Source organism: Desmodus rotundus, chromosome 8 (genome assembly GCF_022682495.2).
Source record: "Desmodus rotundus isolate HL8 chromosome 8, HLdesRot8A.1, whole genome shotgun sequence".
NCBI lineage: Eukaryota > Metazoa > Chordata > Mammalia > Chiroptera > Phyllostomidae > Desmodus > Desmodus rotundus.
Window position 1 is genome coordinate 7,181,788 of NC_071394.1, and position 19,558 is coordinate 7,201,345.

The window sequence follows — 19,558 nt, forward strand, 5'->3', positions numbered from 1 at the left end:
TAAAGTGAACTTTATAGTAGAATAAAGGCATTTCAGTTTTACACCATAGATTAGGAAGATCCATTAGTAGGCCTTTCATTTCTGTTGCATTAAAATAGATCATTACTCAGCAATTGACAGTCATTACTGATAGTGAATATAATGAAAACACGATTATTAATGCTTTCACAATTTAAATGTCAAATTATAATTCTCAAGTTCACTTAATATACCAAGTCATGATTTGTAACCAAAATAAATGGTAATGTTTGGTGTTCCCTTTCTTCTTTGTGATATTACAAACTTGTGGCTAGTTATTCAAGTGTAGGAGTATGAAAAAATTATCAGTCCTGTCTGAGAAGTGCAGAGTTAACATTGAATAAAATGTTAGTCATCTTTAGAAATTTGGATTGCTTAGAGTTATATGTGTACTAAAAAAATCATGTGACTGTGAATTTTGTTGTGCTTTCCTGCTATATAGATGCCCAGCCTACAGAGTCTGAGAAGGAAATTTATAATCAGGTGAATGTAGTATTAAAAGATGCAGAAGGCATCTTGGAGGACTTGCAGTCATACAGAGGAGCCGGCCATGAAATACGAGAGGTAAATCAGCTGAAATTTGCTGTTTCCCTCTTTTTAATCTCTGTCATTTCCTATGCTTTAGGATTCTCTCGTGCCTAGTAAGTATTGTATTTAAAGGAAGTTCACTTGCATTATTTCAAAAGTGGTTGCAAGATATAAGAGCGAAAGCGGGACAGTGTTCTGCAAATACGTAATCTATGTATACTGAAGAAACTTCTATTTGTTTCACTGCTTGCTCTCACACCTGAAGTTTACTGTGTCCATGGGGGACTATCGGTCCTTTTTTTGGAGGGGAGGAGAGAACATACCTTTCTTAGGCTTTTGTCCTGCCAGTCTATTTTTTCTGCTCCTCCTAAGTTTCCTAGGGAAACGCTGAAATCATCCTTGAGGTCTGGACTCCTCTAACTCTGTCTGACGACCTTACTCCACAGAGCAAATGTTTGGTGTGGTCTCCCTCAGCTTTCTCCTCCCAGACCTCTGAATTTATACAAGTTTCTTTCCGTTCATCTCTTTTTCCACTACTTCTGTTTTTCAGAAGAAGCAGTCCCTCTCTACCCCTTAACTACCAAGGCTTAGTTCTCTACCTTGTTCTCCACCCTTCTCTGGAACTTGACTCTTTTCATTATTTCTTCTCTTAATCACATCCTCTGTGTTTTCCCTTTCATTGACTTTCCCTCGCAGCACGTGCACACTCAGCTGTCTCCTACTACGGGCACTGCCTTTTCTCTCTGCCACGTTTCTTGAAGGCATATCCCATTCTTTGTGTCTTCATTTCCCCCCACCCTTCGTTTCTGTTACTCTTCTTTATAACTAATAGTGCGCAGGCTATCAAGGATCGATCTGATGTACAGTTCACATCCAGTTCAGTTCCTCTAGTGGCATTTGGAGTACTAGGGAAGGCAGAATTAAGTGCCAGCACCAGAAGATGACAATTCAAGAAATGTTTTGGACTCAGGGGCCACTGGTTTTGGTGATTGACTGACTGGATATTTAACATAAAGGAGGAGAGAGAGTGAAGTGATTCCATGGTTTCTAAGTAACATTAGTGGTTGGTGATACCATTAACTGAGGGAGATTACAGGTAACGTGGGCTCTGTTTTCTGCCTCGTGTGCGCCAGACTGCCTGTTTCTGGAATGTCTCGCACAGGTACACTTCCTTGCCTTCGTTTTTGTCTGGAATATACCCTTCCTTTTTTCCTGTTCAGTTCCTATCCTTCTTTGTAACCCAGTGGTCTCCTTCTTCCCCTTTCTCCTTTACCCTAGTACTTGGCATGTTTCTTTTGTGGTAACCATCACATTTTAAAGAGGAAACATTGATATTTGATGTTTTTCTTTCTACCACTGTACCTCCAGCTTGAGGAGGGTAGACTTACGTTTGTGTTGTCAGCACCGGGCGCAGTGCTTCGCCGTGATCGTTAGCTTCAGTAGGACCTTAAGGTTTCAGTTAACGAAGGCATGTAAGCACTCTTGTGAAATTCAAGATCTCTAAGCATTTAAACGTACTTTGAAAAACCAAACATCACTGAGGTGGAAGATTTAAATGATTAAGCAGTATCCTAATTTACTAATTGGTAAGGTATTTTTCCCTACAGGTCATACCAATCAATTCACAAATTGTTCCAAAAATGCTTCATGGTTCTTTCTGTTAATTATTAGTGCTACAGTTTATTTTAAATTGTTCGCCAGTGTTATGTCATTATACTTAATTAAAGTTTGTTTTATAACTGAATTCTTGTAACTAACCAGTTGTCTTCATAAGCAATAAAGAAAAAGTATCATTACTTATTTGATTATTTTTCTGAAGGTAGAACTCAGGATTTTTAAAAACTTCCCAAGTGGGAGGGTTACTCTGTTTCTCTGTGGGAAGTGTTTTCCCCAGAGTCTTCTGTTGACATAATTGAATGCATATTTAGACTCAGTGGCAGCCCTGACCAGCGAGGCTTGGTTGGTTGAGTGTCAACCAAGAAGCAGAAGCTCGCTGGTTAGTTCCTGGTCAGGCAGGGCACATGCCTGGCTTGTGAGCCAGTCCCCCGTCAGGCCCGTGCAAGAGGCAACCAATGGATGTTTCTCTCACATCAATATTTCTCTCCCTCTCTTCCTACCAACCTTCCCCTCTCTCTCAAAATAAATTAGAAAGGTTCCGTTGTACTGTTCTAGAAGGGAATAAGATAACACAAAAGTGTATACATCGGTCATTTGAAAGAGGGCTTGTGGGCTTTTGAGCCTGAGCTGCTAGCACTGTGACCACAGATTGAAGCTGTCTGTAGGGTGCGTAGTCATTAATAGCACTGTGTGGTCCTGAGGGGCTCGCTCACAGTGTTCCACAGTTGGCATTGGGGAAGCAAATAAATGTCTCAAAGTTTTAAAAAGAATTTGTATAGAAAAATAATACCGAAGGACGTTAAGATATCGGGGAGAAAGAATAATCAGTGGTAAGAGATTCACCTGTCCCGGCCCTGAGACTTATTATTATAAGGGAACCATAATTAAACTGTTGGGTAAAGGAATTAAAGGCAGAGAAACAGGTAAATAAAAAATATATATAAAAAATGTAAGCTAGAAAAGTCTTTAAAAAACAGCATTTAAATATTCTGTAGAGGGGGGATGTATGTGTACCTATTCAATAAGTTGAAGAAATTTTCACTGAGAAATGTATATTGTTGTTTGGGTTTAACTATAAAAGCAGAAAGTATTTCCGAATAGTAGACAATTTAAACTAAGAAAGGAAGGTATAAATAAAAGCTGTCTATATGCCAAATATATAAACAACAGATAAAACTAACATACTGTCATAGATCAGTGTGAGGTCTTAGTAGACTTAGTAGAACAAGCATTCTATCTATGAAGAAGCCCTCACAATAGAAAAAATGTTTCGACTCGCTAGTAAGTGCACGTCACTGTCGAGAAGTTTTACCAAATACAATAATATGTTGATGGAAGCTTAGTATTGGTTGGTTTATGAGAAAACAGGTAGTCTCGATGCAAGTAGTATTGTAAAATGGTTGTCTTTTTGGAGGTCAGTTTGGCAATGTATAAAATAAAACCTATAAAATTATTTGTATTCTTGCAGCAGAATCCTACACTTCAGAAAATACTGTCCAAAAGGCTGACATTCAAGAGGAAGATAAATGTGAAAACTTTGATGGCCACTTTGTTCAGGGTAGCAAAAGTGTGGAAGCAGCTCCCAGAGTTGCTCGGAGGATAAAGTTAGGTCACTCGCGTGCTAACGAGCACAGCCCCGTACCTGACACGTGGGGCACAGACTGAGATTTTCCCGTTATCCCCATGCTGATGATGGGGAATTACATGCATTCTTTTAAAATAACACTTTATTAGCAGCACTCTAAGTAGAATAACATTTGATTTAAGATAGAATCTGTTAAATAAACAAAATTTATTCTCTAGGATAAACCATTGAAGATGGAAATAAGAACTGTCTACTAATGTTTTGACATATCTAAGAGTTAGAGTACCTGCTCCCTGATGGCTCACCATTGACATTTACGAAGCACCCGTTGGCAAGTTGGGCTGTGTTGCGGCTGTCCCAGACGTTCTCTAACAGCAATAACACTGGTGTGGAAGGAGAAGGAGTCAGAATTATAAGGAGAACAATAAGATATAGTCATAAAAGAGCAGCCATTGTCTTCAGTTCTGAATCCTGGAAAGGCAGGGAAATTGTTAACTCTACTCACTTATGACAATGGGTGACACTTGCTGGAGCATTTGATGTTAGGAGAATGAGTATATTTAGAAAACCATTTTTAGATCCTTACAAGAAAAGTTGGGTAGAACAAGAAAATTTGTTCTCAAGAGAACAAATTAAAAAATTTTTTTAGTCATTTCTTGAATAATAAGTAAAATAAACAAATTTTTACTACTTGCTATAAAACACTGCTGAGACTGGGCTTGAGATTGAAAGGATTTTTCATATACAGCAGGTTACTATCCCAGTCTCTTTGAAATATTCACATTAACATAGTGTGAAATTAAAATAGGCCCTGGTTGGTGTGGCTCAGTGGATTGCACACAAGACTGTGAACCAGAGAGTCCCCGGTGCAGTTCCCAGTCTAGGTGCATGCCTGGGTTGCGGGCCTGCCCCCCAGTGCAGGGTGCTTGAGAGGCAGCCACACACTGATGTTTCTCTCCCTCTCTTTCTCCCTCCCTTCCCCTCTCTCAAAAACTAAAATCTTTAAAAAAAAAAAAAAAAAAAAGGAAATAAAGATTGTTACCTATTGTAACATCGGTATTTTTTAACATTAAAATATTTCTGGAGAGTTCCATAAGTGGGATTTACTTCAGACTCCTATTGTGTTTAAGCATTGTTTTTAAAATTTAATATTAAAAATATCAAGAAAATTTGAGTGTAGAGGCAGGCTTATAAAGCAAATTGCTTAAATGATTTATAGCCCATTTATTTAGCTCATAGCTGATTTATTCAAGAACATCTTCGAAATTTATCTGGTTTCAATTTTATTTTACATTACTGTTTTCTGGTTTTGTTGAAGATGGAGTTAAGAGTACGGTTGCCGTGGGAAAATCTAAACATGTCAATGCCTCCTGATAATGTTTATAGGCAGCCCCCGTCCCTCCGTCTGGGTTATGAGTTTCAATTTTCAGATGGTATGTTTAACTTGTTTGAAGATGTCAGAGAAAACAAACAAACCAGGATGTTCCATAAAGATGAAAGTAAGAAAATACATTTCTTTGGGAATAACCCACTATATTCACAAAAGATTGCGTAGTGGTCTGAAAGACTGGGCATAGAAAAAAGCACATTCATCTTATAGAGTCTGTAAATTGTGGTTTATTTTCTCCACTTTCAGATTTGAAACTAGTTTTTGCCTTCTTATTCAAGGAAAACCCGAGAAAACTTGGATTCCAGAATGATACTTTTGTTATAGTAAATAAGTATGACAATTTCTGAATCACGTATTTCAGGTTGATTTGGGTTTTTAAGTGTTTGGTGGGTTTCTTAAAGCTAGTTTGGACCCCAGAATTTGAATTATTGAAAGTTTTATACCCTTGTTCCAGAGTTGGCATCTTATTTATTACCTTTTTGGCTTCTTTTTATTCCACTAAAATAATTCTTTGACAAAGAACTGCTAAGAAAGCCTGTCTGTGACATGGGAAACAATAAAACATGGTTTCTTGTGGAGGCTGTAAAACGTACCAAGGTGTAACATATTTAACAAACATGTCTTATGTCGTCTCTTAGTCCATTATAGCCGTGTCCACCTCGAGGGTAACTGGAAGGGTATGATGATAGGCTTCAAGTATCCCTGGAGTTGAGAAGGCCCATTCTTGGCATTCTTGGGTCCGTTATTTTGTATTTTATACATTATACTAGGGCTTCTGACATTTGCTAAAACCTTTATTTTAATTTTAAAATAATACTGGTGTGATTTTTGGAAGTCTAACTATTTTTTCCTTTGGATTTTGAAGGCCATCCAGCATCCAGCTGACGAGAAGTTACAAGAGAAGGCATGGGGTGCTGTTGTCCCACTAGTAGGCAAATTAAAGAAATTTTATGAATTTTCTCAGAGGTTAGGTAAGTTGAAAGTTTTGTAACTATGACTTCCCTAGTGAAAAAGACATTTATTGACAACACTGGAAGTGATTTAGAGTATTTTATGTTCACATTGCTAAATTAATGTTACATACAAAAAGCAAGCTTGTTAGACTGTTAAGATTATAGCATAAACCTAGGTCTTTATTTACATTGTTTTCCTCAACAAATTATAATTTACCCAAGGAAGTCTCTGATTGCATTATAGGTTAAGGGAGCCTAGTGTGAGAAACCACTTGGTAGAATTTTTGTTCAGCTCCACAGCAAATCCTTTTCCATGCGTAGGAAAAAATCCACAGGCCTCTGGATTATTTAGATTTTGGTAATCCTAAAACCGTTGCTGGTTATGATGAGTTTATATATCTAAAACTGTCTAAGTGAAAACTAGGAAGCTAATGATATACCCACAGTTACTAAGGCAAAAAATTGAAAACCATTTGCTTTTTCCCTTGCATGGGAAAAATTATTGTGAGATCAAATCTGTGCCTTCAATACAGTGTGTGAATGAAGTTGGAATTCCCTTTCTTGGAGAAGGAGGCAGAGGTAAGCTTTAGACATTTAGCTGATTGTGTCATTTGAAAGATGTACTGTGGAAGGGCTTTTCCGTTTGAAATTGTGGACCTAGAGGAGGAGCAGTATAGATGTGTCAGAAATTTGAAACATTTACATTTAATTTCTTAACACGTTTTATATAGTTTTGAGTTTTGAATCTTATAAACATGTTATATATTTTAAATGAATACATGCAATTTGGGTAAGAAAAGCATATTGTAAGATAGGCGTCAAACTGGAGCTCCTAAGCTAAATTTAGACCTGCAGTGTGATTTGTTTGGCCCATAGTTTTAAAAAAATTCCTCATTAGTTGCCAGGTTTAAAAATTGGTAATTATTTGTGTTGTGTTGTTTTTAAGTCTCCAGTTGTTTAAGTCCCCAAGGTAAACTCAGTAGCCTAGGCACCAGTTGACCCACTGATCTGCATCTCAGTTGGCCAGAGCTAAGTGACAAACCATCTCTGTTCATTAGTTAGGGCATGGGCTTCCGAGTTTGCAAGAGGTTCCTATTGCTTCCTAGTTTTTTATATCTCGCTTTTCATGTTTATATTAGCTACTTGGCCTTTTGTGTTTACAACTTTTGCTTTAAAGTTGAAGTTCTTTTTTCAAAAAATGCTTATGTTTTTAAAAAGTAAGAGAATCACTGTTACTCCTTAGATACAGTATACACTGTGTATACACTATACACATAAATAATAGTTGAGATAGAAGTATTTTATAAGTTATCCTTTTCTTACTAGAAATAAGAGCTGTAGTTGATTTTCCCAAGCACAGCAGTCACTTCTTTCACACCATTGGCCTTTCAGTCCAGTAGTGACATAGCCTGTAGCCCGGTAGCCTCAGACCACTAGCCTTGGTCTTTTAATCATGGTTATCTTAGCTCCTTCAATGTAGAGGCTTTTTGTGCAGTGAGTTTCTGCTGCATTTATGCTTGGATTGCTTTAGATGGTGCTCTGGTCCTACCAAAGCTCATTTTGATCCCTTAGCGGTTGCCAATAAGAAAAAGAATAATTGTAAAATAGGCCAAAGCAGCCAGGCTTACCTGTTTTCTCGTATCTCAACACCTGGAATCAGATCTGGGCACTGGCCTGTGTTCCTTCATGGGCTCTGTGTTCCCTTTCAGCAGAGGCGCGCAGCAGCACAGGTAATGGCAGAGAGCTGTCAGCTTCCAGGCTATGCTGTGGATGCCTCGAACCTTCCCCATTGTGCTCTGGGGGCTTCCGTAAAGTTATGAGCAAAGTACCAATTTACGATCTGAGGGCTTACTTCTCATCTCTTGTCCAATAACCTGGCTAGTAGTATTTCCAGTTCCTTCGCTTACAGGATGCAGATCCCTGCTTGCACGTGATAGGAGCTGATGTTTGCTGAATGAGTGAGTGATGCATTAATGAATACACACATCTGCAATATGAAATGTGTTGGATATTTAGGAGAAGCAATAAGTGGATCTTGGGCTTTGGCGGCTAACAGCCTATGTTTGAATTTTGGTGTTTGCTTATTAGCTGTGTGGTCTTGGCCACATCACTTACATTCTCTGAGTTTTAGTATCCTGTCTGGACCACCAGTCTGTTGAGTCCTCTGCTTTATGTCCATTAATGTCTCTCGTCTCTTCTCTTCCTGCCTTACTGTTGAGCGAGAGGTGAGAATAAACAACCCCAGACAGCTCACGCAGCACCACACAGCCAACAGAGGAGCACAGTCCTTCAGGATCTTTCCATGTCAAGGAGAGGGTGGCTTGGCCCGAGCACTACCGATACATCATGGGGTGTATGCCAGAAGCAGGACCCTGATCCCTTCCTGGTTTGCACATTTATGGAGGGGCAGAGAATGAATTGCTAAAACAATTTGGAAGATGCTGAGCCTTGCTGAGAGAGCTTAACCTTGCTGGTCTGGGAAATACCCTGTTCTTGTGTGCTTTGGTCTGAGGCCTTCCTGCTTGAGATGTAACCTGAAGGAAGGTTACAGGATCAGACTGTAGACAAACTGCCTTGTCTTTCCTCAGTCTTTCTCCCTCCTGGTCCAGGGGCTTATTATAGGGACCATCTTCAGGGGTCACAGTGAGTGAGTTTTTCCTGCATGTTGACTCCTTTTCACTGGGCTCAATTTACCAAAATCTATCAGGGGTCCCAAAGCGGCCATAATAATTGTGGTCATGTCTCTTGGCTATGTGAAATCCCCCACAGCCCACACCCTTTGGGTTCTCTTCTGAGGACTCAAGGACTGCTCTGTGATAGCAGATGGATGGCAGTTGGTGGGAATAAATGGCTCTTGTCCCTCAGGAGGAACTTTTGGCAGGGGCCTCCTGTCCCAGTCATCACGTTGATTCCCTTCATGCTCTGCCTTGTGGACTAATGGACTAATCTGTCTTTGTTATTTCTCCCAGTCAGTTTCTTTCTTGCCAACTTCTTATATGACTTTGGTTTTTGCACTGGTCTACCAGCTAATTTCTTCCAGAATTTAGGGCTTAGTAGTCCATTAATTTCCTCCTTGTCATCTACCTTTTCTAAGAATCATAACTCTGTGGTTTTGTTTCAGGACCTTCATCGGAGAGACCAATCCCTAGGCCATCCCTTATTTGACCTCCCTTTCCTTCTAACTTAGCTAGAGACCTGGGGCACCTTCTAGAATCCTGTGTCTTTGACTCCTCTCTTGGTGCTGGATGTTTAGGCCAGTAGATCTTTCTTGCATCATCAAAAGAACCCAGGGCAAAAGGCTGAATTAGCTGCTTCAAAGGCAGATAAACAGCCTTACCATCTTGAGTATCCCTTTTACAGTAGATCTGTTGAGAACTTCAGCCATCCATGGACAGAAGTTCTCTAAGTTCACTGGCCATCCCAACTCAGCCAGGTGACCCGAGTCCACCCCTTTCGGAGGAGGTCTACCATCCCTCAAAGTGGTAGAGTGCTTTGAATGCTGATATTAACCCTGATACTTAGTAAACTCTAGGAAATGCAAAATTTTTTGGTAGGAGTCCTTTTTTAAAAAAAGTTTAGTGTTTTTAGAGAGGAAGGGAGAGAGAGAAAGATTGATTTGTTGTTCTGCTTAGTTAGGCATTTATTGGTTGATTCTTATATGTGCCCTGATGAGGGATCGAACCCACAATGTTGGAGTATCGGGATGACTCCCTAACAAACTGAGCTACTTGGCCAGGGCCAACAGTCCTGTTTCGGAATTGGTGTATATTTATTTTTTTAATGGTTTTTCCTGTTTGTATATCTCTCAAACTTTGCTTTTTCCTTAGATTAATGCTGACACATGGAATGAATCTTGGGAGAAATAAACCATTTTTTAAAAAATATTTATTTATTTTTAGGGAGAGGGGAAGGGAGGGAGGAAGAGAGGGAGGGAAACATCAATGCAAGAAAGAAACATTGATCGGTTGCCTCCTGCGTGACCCTAACTGGGGACCAGGCCTGTAACCCAGGCATGTGCCCTGACTGGAAATTGAACCAGCATGCTTTCGGTTTGCAGGACAGCGCCCAACCCACTGAGCCATACAATTCAGGGTGAAATAAACCATTTTTTAAAGTAGCTAAAAAATGTGATTTTTCATAATTGATTTTCACATTTATGTTGCAGCTCTATAAGCTGCCCATAGACCTATAGTCCATTCTCCACACTGCAGATGAAGTGGAGAATTTAAATTCTGATCTGATGGTATCACTCTCCTGCTTAAATAGTTTCCCAGTGCTGTCAGGAGGACAAGGCCAGGATGCTCATGTGGCACACACACTTTATGTGTGTGTCGTTGTAGTCCTAGTTACTCTGGCCCACACGCTCCCCGCCCACCTGTGTTGGTCTTGCACTTTGTGTACTACGCCAGGCTCTGGCTCCCTGCCCTGTCTGTTTGGAAACTCTCACTCATCCTAGTGGACACTCCAGTCTCAGCCCAGGTGTTACTTCCTCAGGGAGGTCTTTTCTGAGCCTTCAGCCAGGTGAGGTCCCATTTTTATACCTTTCCATGATACTGTGTATTTCTTCTTAACACACACCAGACTGTAGTAATTTCTCCTTCTTCTCTCTGTGTAATCAGGCTGTGTGTGGCCATAGGAAGGAAGTACGTCTGCTTCATCTCTGTTTCCCCAGTGCCTGGCACATAGTAGATTCAGTGACTTACTATAAAAAAAGGATAGTAACTACCATTTGGAGTTATTATGTGGATGGCAAATAATATCTATAAAGTGTCTAGCCTAGTACCTGGCACGTTATGGACACATAAGAAGTACATATGATTGGTAGTGATTAGTAGACTAATACTTTATGAGGTTACCGAAGGCTAGGTAGAATGCTGCTTTATTTGAGAAACATCTTATTATGGTGGAAAGAATAGGGCTGTAGTCAGAAACAGCCCTACGCTTCCATTTATACCTACACCTGGGGGTCTAATCTCTTTGAAACTCAGTTCATCCATCTGTAATACCTATGTTGTAATCGGTGGTAAAAGTTGAGTGAGAGACTACACTAAGCTCACAGTATGCATGTTGGCTCACAATTAGGTCTTCATGAATAGTCGAGCTGGTATTTTTTTTTAAGTTAGGTGGTGATCTGACATAAATTTATTATCATTAAGAAATATTTGTTTATTAACCTGACACTCATTAATGTCAGATTACCATCTGGCTCTGTAAGCTATTTTCTCTGAATAGGATCTAGCATTGTTTTCTGGTTTTGTAATCTGTTACTGAATTAGTTTGATTTCTGTGACTTTTTTTAGTGAAATATCACTATTTCCATTTTAAACACAGTACTTCTTAGCTTGGCTTTCCAAAAGTGGCACTTATTTTAAAGGGACCATTTTACTTATGTAATGAAGTAGAATATTTATGTTATCATCCTGAGATGCCAAATTCTTAAGAAACTCAGGAAGCTAATTATCAAACCAAATACTTTGTTTCCTTTAGTAGATGAAAGAAAACAGTTTTGTATATTAACAGCATATTCAAAGTATGAGAAGTTGGTCATTGACTCATAGCCACGCTCAGATTTGACTGCGGGGAGAGCGCTGTAGCAGTGTCTTAGCTGTAGGTGACAACCATTTCATAAAATCAGCACTGTAGAATAGCAAGTATCGTGGAAAATGTGCCCTTTGGGAGAACCAAGATGGCAGTGTAAGTAGACACACTGTGCCTCCTCGCACAACCAGAAATGACGGAAAATCGAATGGCAAGGGGGTCCAACACCAAGGAAATAAAAAATAAACATTCATCCAGACCCGTAGGAGGGGCGGAGACGGGCAGCCGGGGTGGAGAGGACTCTCCTTGCCGTGGCAGGAGACTGGCGGAGTGTGGGATGAACGGGGCAGGCAGTCTGACCACTAGCAGACCCTGCAGCCCCACATTCGCGCAGATAAACCGGAAAAACGGTGGGGAGCGAAGCAGACCGTGCAACCCAGGGCTCCAGCTCGGGGAAATAAAGCCTCAAACCTCTGATTGAAAACGCCCGTGGGGGTTGGGGCGGCAGCAGGAGAGACGCCCAGCCTCACAGGAGAGGTCGTTGGACAGACCCACAGGGGCCTAGAGTGTGCACAAGCCCACCCATTCGGGAACCAGCACCAGAGGGACCCAGTTTGATTGTGGGTAGCGGAGTGAAAGATTGAAGTCCGGTGGAGAGTGAGGCGGGCGCCATTGCTCCCTCTCGGCCCCTCCCCCACGTACAGCATCACAGGGCAGCAACCAGCGTTACCCCGCCCTGGGGAACACCTAAGGCTCCGCCCCTTAAAGTAACAGAAGCGCCAAGACCAAAAAAAAAAAAAAAAAAAGGCCCAAATGACAGAACACTTCAAAGCTCCAGAAAAAATGCAACTAAGCGAGGAAGAGATAGCCAACCTATCAGATGCACAGTTCAAAACACTGGTTATCAAGACGCTCACAGAATTGGTTGAATCTGTTCGAAAACCAGATGAAAAAATGAAGCCTATGCTAAGAGAAACAAAGGAAAATGTACAGGGAACCAATAGGGATGCGAAGGAAACTGGGACTCAAATCAACGGTGTGGACCAGAAGGAAGAAAGAAACATCCAACCAGAAAAGAATGAAGAAACAAGAACTTGGAAAAATGAGGAGAGGCTTAGGAACCTCCAGGACATCTTGAAACGTTCCAACATCCGAATTATAGGGGTGCCAGAAGGAGAAGAGGAAGAACAAAATATTGAAAACTTATTTGAACAAATAATGAAGGAGAACTTCCCTAATCTGGCACAGGAAATAGACTTCCAGGAAGTCCAGGAAGCTCAGAGAGTCCCAAAGAAGCTAGACCCAAGGAGGAACACACCAAGGCACATCATAATTACATTAGCCAAGATGAAACAGAAGGAGAGAATCTTAAAAGCAGCAAGAGAAAAGGAGACAGTTACCTACAAAGGTCTTCCCATAAGTCTGTCAGCTGATTTCTCCAAAGAGACCTTACAGGCAAGAAGGGGCTGGCAAGAAGTATTCCAAGTCATGAAAGGCAAGGACCTACATCCAAGATTACTGTATCCAGTAAAGCTATCATTTAGAATGGAAGGGAAGATAAAGTGCTTCTCAGATAAAGTCAGGTTAAAGAAGTTCATCATCACCAAGCCCTTATTATATGAAATGTTAAAGGGACTTACCTAAGAAAAAGAAGACCAAAAATAGGAACAGTAAAAATGACAGCAAACTCACAGTTATTAACGACCACACCTAAAACAAAAACAAGAGCAAACTAGGCAAACAACTAGAACAGGAACAGAACCATAGAGATGGAGATCACATGGAGGGTTGTCAATAGGGGAGTGGGAGGGGGAGGGGGGAGAAAGGTACAGAGAATAAGTAGCATAGATGATAGGTGTAAAATAGACAGGGGGAGGGTAAGAATAGTGTAGGAAATGTAGAAGCCAAAGAACTTATAAGTATGACCCATGGACATGAACTATAGGGGGGGAATGTGGGAGGGAGGGGATGGGGAGGATAGAGTGGAGTGGGGGGGGGAATGGGACAACTGTAATAGCATAATCAATAAATATATTTAAAAAAAATAAAAAAAATAAAATGCAAATAAAAAAAAAGAAAATGTGCCCTTTGATCCTGATACTTAATTCAGTTACACTTTGCACTATTCTGAATTTGCGTTTATAGAATACAAAATTGAATTAGTCTCTAAGGTTTTTGTTCTATTATACAGTATTCAGTTTGAGTGATTGTATTTAGATAATCTGGGTTTTAAAGAAAATTTAACTGTATTTTGCTGTATGTAGTGTGAACCCATGTTTTTGGCCTAAACTTTCATGAAAAAATCTTTCATTTTAATTTTTAAATTTATTTATTTATTTATTTATATTTAGATACTTGTTTTTTGTATTATAAAGGAATTTTAGCATTTATTTTTGAACATCGTTATGGTACAAGAAATTTTATGTAACAAATAATTACAAAACACAAGAACAAATACAAGGCAGAAGACATTTTAAAAAGAATTAAAAACATTTATATAGATACGAAATTAGTGCTGTCCATGTATAATGCTCAATCTTATTTCTGCCCCAAAAATTTGGGCGAAAGAGTGTGCATTATATGTGACAAATATGGTACTTTTATGGGAATTGGAATCATAACATTTCTGAATTGTTCACTTTCTAATTTACAAATACCAGGAAATATAAACAACATTTCAATCTTTCTTTCTTTAGAAGCAGCATTACGAGGTCTTCTGGGAGCCTTGACAAGTACTCCGTACTCTCCCACCCAGCATCTAGAGCGAGAGCAGGCTCTTGCTAAGCAGTTCGCAGAAATCCTTCATTTCACACTCCGGTTTGATGAGCTCAAGGTAGGATTTCCTGCTGGCCTTGACTGTATGAAAATCTTGAGTCTTTGAGTGAGCACTGGGAGGAACTGCCTGAAGACCATGCTATAAAACGTATTTGAATGATGTCTGATGGTCTTCAGCAAAAATGGAAAACTGGGTTTAAAAATTGTGGTAGGCCTTTTGATATATGTATAGCAAATTGCCCAATTCAGTCTTCGTTTAACTTCATTTAAAAAATACATCTTAAACAACAGTAATGACCTTTGTGATATTTTTTCCTTTGCTGCTCACCCCCAGTTTATCTCAACTTTGTTTTACATGAAAACTTTAAAATGCCCCTCCCCTCCAGTTTACCTATATTTATCTGCCCACCTACTCCCTGCCTTCATTGTGAGAAGGAGTGTGTGTACAGAAACAAGCACTGGGTCTCCTGTCGGGCGGACCTGAGCTCCACCGGGGCCTCGGGGCAGGAACCAGTTGCACAGCCGGTCCTTTGACTTCTGAGGGCCTCAGTCACCTGGTCTAGGAGGTGGGAGAGCTGGGTTCCCAGCTGCAGCATTCTGTGGTTGCGTCATAGACAGCCGGTCTGTCTTACCAACACTCGGAGCCCAAATGATTTAGATGTGAAATCTCAGTCTGTGTGAAGAGTGTCCTGTTGGCCAGGTACGCACATGCTTACTGCAGTTCCAAAACCAGTGCCTACACATTTCTTCTTCTTTTTTTGTATTTGGTAATGCCAATTTTTGGTAAATAACCTTTTAGTGTATTACGTGAAATAATTGAAAAGATGAAGGGAAATGTACTGACCATGACTAGAAAACAGTCTACAGTTTTACGTGTTCAGTAAGGACTAGTACAGCATTAACATAATTTAAGTGAGAAAAGCCATCTTGGTGATACCAGTTTTAGTTATTAAAATGTTATTGCAAATTGGAAATTTATTTAATAGTTAAAACTACTTAGTAGATTTTTCACTTAATTTTTACGGTGTCATTTATGTGTAATCTGTTTTTCTGTCATCAATGTCTTCTTCAGATGACAAACCCTGCCATACAGAATGACTTCAGCTACTATAGAAGGACACTGAGTCGGATGAGGATTAATAATGTCCCAGTAAGTCAGTGCTGTGAGTAGGGGGTGGTGATAACTCATCTCTCAGTTTGTTCAGTTTGTTCATCTATTTCCTCGTTCACTCCGATAAAGTTAAAGCTAGTAATTAAGTTAGTAATGATGGGCAACCACGGCTGAGGGAAGAAAGAGCAAAATGTAGCAAACCATATAGTGTTTACCTTTCTTCCTCCACTTTTTCACTTCAGTTCCTATGACTGCCTCAATAAAATCATTTTTGTGTATATAACATTGATAGTTACAAGACTTCTGTGTGTATTATCATCTTCATGGCATAATGGTTGTGAGTCAGTGGTTTGGAGTATTTTGTTCCTGGGTTCTTGGAATGGAAGACTCCTGGAGAGGAGTAGGCCTGGGACAGAACGTACTAATCTGACAAGAGGGGCCAGTGCGGTTGTGGCCTCGGGGCACTTCCTCGGTCCCTGTCCGTTAGCCGGCAGGGCATCTGCTCTGGTCTCTTCAGGTTTGTAGCCTCTTGACTTCTCATCTAAGTTGTTGAGTACCCTTTCTGCCTCCAGGGAGTCAAGTGAAGTAACACCTTAAATATGAAGAAAATGCTATCTTTTTCTCTGGGTATTTTGAGGGCCTGTATTGTATAGAAAATAGAGAAATTTCTAGGTTCAGCCCTAATGTAGTAGATAGTTTAATAAAGAAATTTTATAGCCCTGGCTGGTGTGGTTCAGTGGACTGAGCACTGGCCTGCAAACCAAAGGGTCATGGTTCGATTCCCAGTCAGGGCACATGCCTGGGTTGCAGGCCAGGACCCGATAGGGGGCACACGAGAGGCAACCACACATCTATGTTTCTCTCCTTCTCTTTTTCCCCTTCCCTTCCCTTCTGTGGAAACATAAATAAATAAAATCTTTTTAAAAAAAAAAGAAATACAAGTATGTAAAGAGTGCTGAGTGACACAAGAGGTTAGGAAAAATACCAAAGGATACCATTCTTCTTTTTCCTTTTTATTGAATCAATATTTTGTGATGTGGTTGCTCCCAAGACAATCCTTGAGTGTGAGGAAAGATTTCTTTTCCATCAGGCATCTGTTCTTTGCATCAGTTCGATTCTGCAGAGTCCAGTTCCTGCTGTGAGACTAACCTCATCATCTGTCTTTTTCATACCTACCATGTAACATAAAAGCAAAACACTTAATTCTCTATTATATCTATCCTGCCATCACTCAAGACCAAAGACATTAAAATCCCCTTGAACGGTCTTTCACCATCCAAAGCTACAGGTAAATCCGGTCCTTTTCAAGTGAAGTGTCTCTCACATCTTCTCCTGTTTCATCCCTCTTGAAAGCCTAATTCTCACCCTCTTTCTGGCAATCACTCTGTAGCAGTAGAACTCATCTTCTGACCTACAGTCTTTCCTCTTGGTACAGTCTGCCCACTGTCATTCGTTAACTTTCTTTAGAAAATTGACCTACTTGTCATTCCTTTCTTCTAATGCTTTAAGTGGTTTACCATCACAGACAAAAGATCTGGCAGCATTTAAGGCCCTCTACAATTCGACCCCCACCTTTCTTTCTGACCTTGTCTCTCACCAGTTGCTGCCCCTTATTATACCAGATACATTGAATTACATGGAATCACACTCTTCCAAGTCATTAGAAAACATGCTCTTCCCCTCCAGCTGACTGGGTGTACCTGCCCATCATCACCTGCAAAGGCTGAACTCTTCTGTGAGTCCATTTGAGATGCTTCCAGTCTAACTTAGTCTCCCCCTGCCCCTTTGCCATCATCACCTCTTCGCATGTTACTGGAGATGCTTGTGTGTTACCAGTGGGGCAGGTGCAATGTTAAGGTCCTCTTCCTGTCCTCCAGAGCATTTGGAATAATCCCTTGAACACAGAAGGCAGCCTGTCAAATGTTTTATTTCATTGCTTAGTATTTAAATTACAGGGTGGGGCAAAATTAAGTTTACAGTTGTGAATACATGAAACACAGAGTTTATTCAAGAATACTTGAGGGTCAAAAACATAGGAGTATGTATTAGATTAATCTAGCAAGCATTAATGAGGCAGGCACTTGGCCTGGGTACTTTTATATGTGAGATAGTATTTAATAATTTATGAACTGATACCATCAGGTGCTCTCATTTTCCACACAGGCAGAAGGGGAAAACGAAGTAAATAATGAATTGGCAAATCGAATGTCTTTGTTTTATGCTGAGGCAACCCCAATGCTGAAAACCTTAAGTGATGCCACAACAAAATTTGTATCAGAGGTAAGCATTGCTAGGGAAGCTATCGTTTGCGTTGTTACTTGTTGCCTGTCGGCAGACACGATGATTACAGTCAATTGCGTGGTGTTAAAGGCCATCTCTAAGCTGATAGACTCCCAGATGTGTCCACTGAGTGCTGGCCCCTTTCCTGAGGCCCACCTGTGCACATATACCTGCCTATTCGCAGCCTCCCACTGGCGGGGTGGTCCACACCTCAATGGTGCTGTGGTTTTGTCCCCAGCCCTGCCGTTTCCCTAGTCTCTCCTGTCTCAGTTAATAGAACCACTGATAGGCATACCTCATTTCATTGTGCTTCACTTTACTGCACCTCACAAATGTTGCATTTTTTACAAATTGAAGACAAGACTTTTCACCGGCCAAAAGATAGACTCGCTTTATTGTGGTCTGGAACCAAACCCACAGTATGTGTAACGTATGCCTGTACAAGCAAATAACTTACGGCTTATTTTTCTGAATCCCCTTGTGCATCTTACCCACTATGTCCCCTCCATCAGACAGTCTTAGTGGCTCTCTCTCCCAAATATGTGCTGAATCTGAAAGCTGCCTGTCCACCCGAGCGCCCCACCCTCTCACCTGCATTGCTGCGTTCCTGTTCCAACTGTTGTTCTTTGTTCCATGCTTGCCCACGAGAGTCCTTTCTCCAAAGAGTAGCCAAGTAATCATAAAACATAAACCACATTCCCTTCCTCCTCTGCTTAAAATGTTTCCAGTGACTCCCCAGTGCAGTGGGGATGAAACCCACACACCTCCTGCCTCCAGGCCCCTTCTGTCTGCATGCCGCGGTGGTCTCCACTCGGCCGCAGCATCCGTGCCACTCAGGAGAGCAGGTCCTGGCTGCCTTGCTTGTGGCTGTGTCTCCAGAGCTTAGAGCAGTGCCTAGAAGCTAGTGCATTGTGTTTACAAAAGAGTAGGAACCAGGTTTTAAAGTTGCTAATTTTTGATGTTATGCTAGGTTTTAAATTGTACTTACACACTAACTTTCTGTCACTTCTACATCTTTTGTTCCCTGTACACATTGACAGAATAAAAATTTACCAATAGAAAATACCACAGACTGTCTAAGCACCATGGCTAGTGTGTGCAGAGTCATGCTGGAAACACCGTGAGTATCAGCTGGTCTTTTTGACTTTCGCAGTCCTGTGAAATGGTTGTCCAGTTATGCATAGGTCATGTTTGGAAGGTGGAAATTAAGTATATCCCAGGTAACCGATGTTAATATATGAATAGAATTAAAATTACTTGGCAGCTTAATGTAACTTTTGATTAACTGTAAAGTACAGTTGGTTTTCAGGTGCCTCAGACCAGTCATACTGTGGATGTTGTGCTTTCTGGGTGGGGTGGGACAGGTAGGGGAAGAGTTTTAAAGTTCTTTGTTTGCTTCTCAGAAACATTCTCCCTTTTCAGTAAAGAACCTTGCCTTATTCTTCTATATATACCTTTCTCTCGATATTAGTTCTCAGTCTTCATTTTTTTCACCCTGGACCTGGATTCTCCTCTGGGCTCCTCCTCTCTCGAGCCATTTATGATGTCTGCCACAGTGTTGTCTGGCTGGATTTTCCTGTCACAGGCAGAATCATTCCATCCTGGGTTCCTGAAGAACTTTTGTTTTTGTGGAGCTTTTGATTTTCCAAAACACTGTTGTATATACTGTCTTATTGGAAAACCTTATGAAGCAGGAGGGTAGCGGTGACTCATCGTCATCATCATCTTCCTCATCCTCCTCCTCGTTTAGGAGAGTGAGGCCC

At 40.7% G+C, this 19,558-nt stretch overlaps 1 protein-coding gene across 16 annotated transcripts in view; it reads left to right on the plus strand.

Annotated features, from left to right (window-relative positions):
- Positions 1-19,558, plus strand: part of CYRIB (CYFIP related Rac1 interactor B) — a 131,738-nt gene that overhangs the window by 103,798 nt on the left and 8,382 nt on the right. For 12 of the 16 annotated variants that reach the window (XM_053929602.2, XM_053929604.2, XM_053929603.2 and 9 more), the window contains 6 exons: positions 461-582; positions 6,004-6,109; positions 14,326-14,462; positions 15,477-15,554; positions 17,679-17,795; positions 18,836-18,915. In XM_053929602.2, coding sequence (XP_053785577.1) covers positions 461-582; positions 6,004-6,109; positions 14,326-14,462; positions 15,477-15,554; positions 17,679-17,795; positions 18,836-18,915 — 640 coding nt within the window. The remainder of the gene's footprint in view (positions 1-460; positions 583-6,003; positions 6,110-14,325; positions 14,463-15,476; positions 15,555-17,678; positions 17,796-18,835; positions 18,916-19,558) is intronic. The other 4 variants (XM_053929609.2, XM_053929608.2, XM_053929607.2 and 1 more) reach the window with 1 other exon arrangement.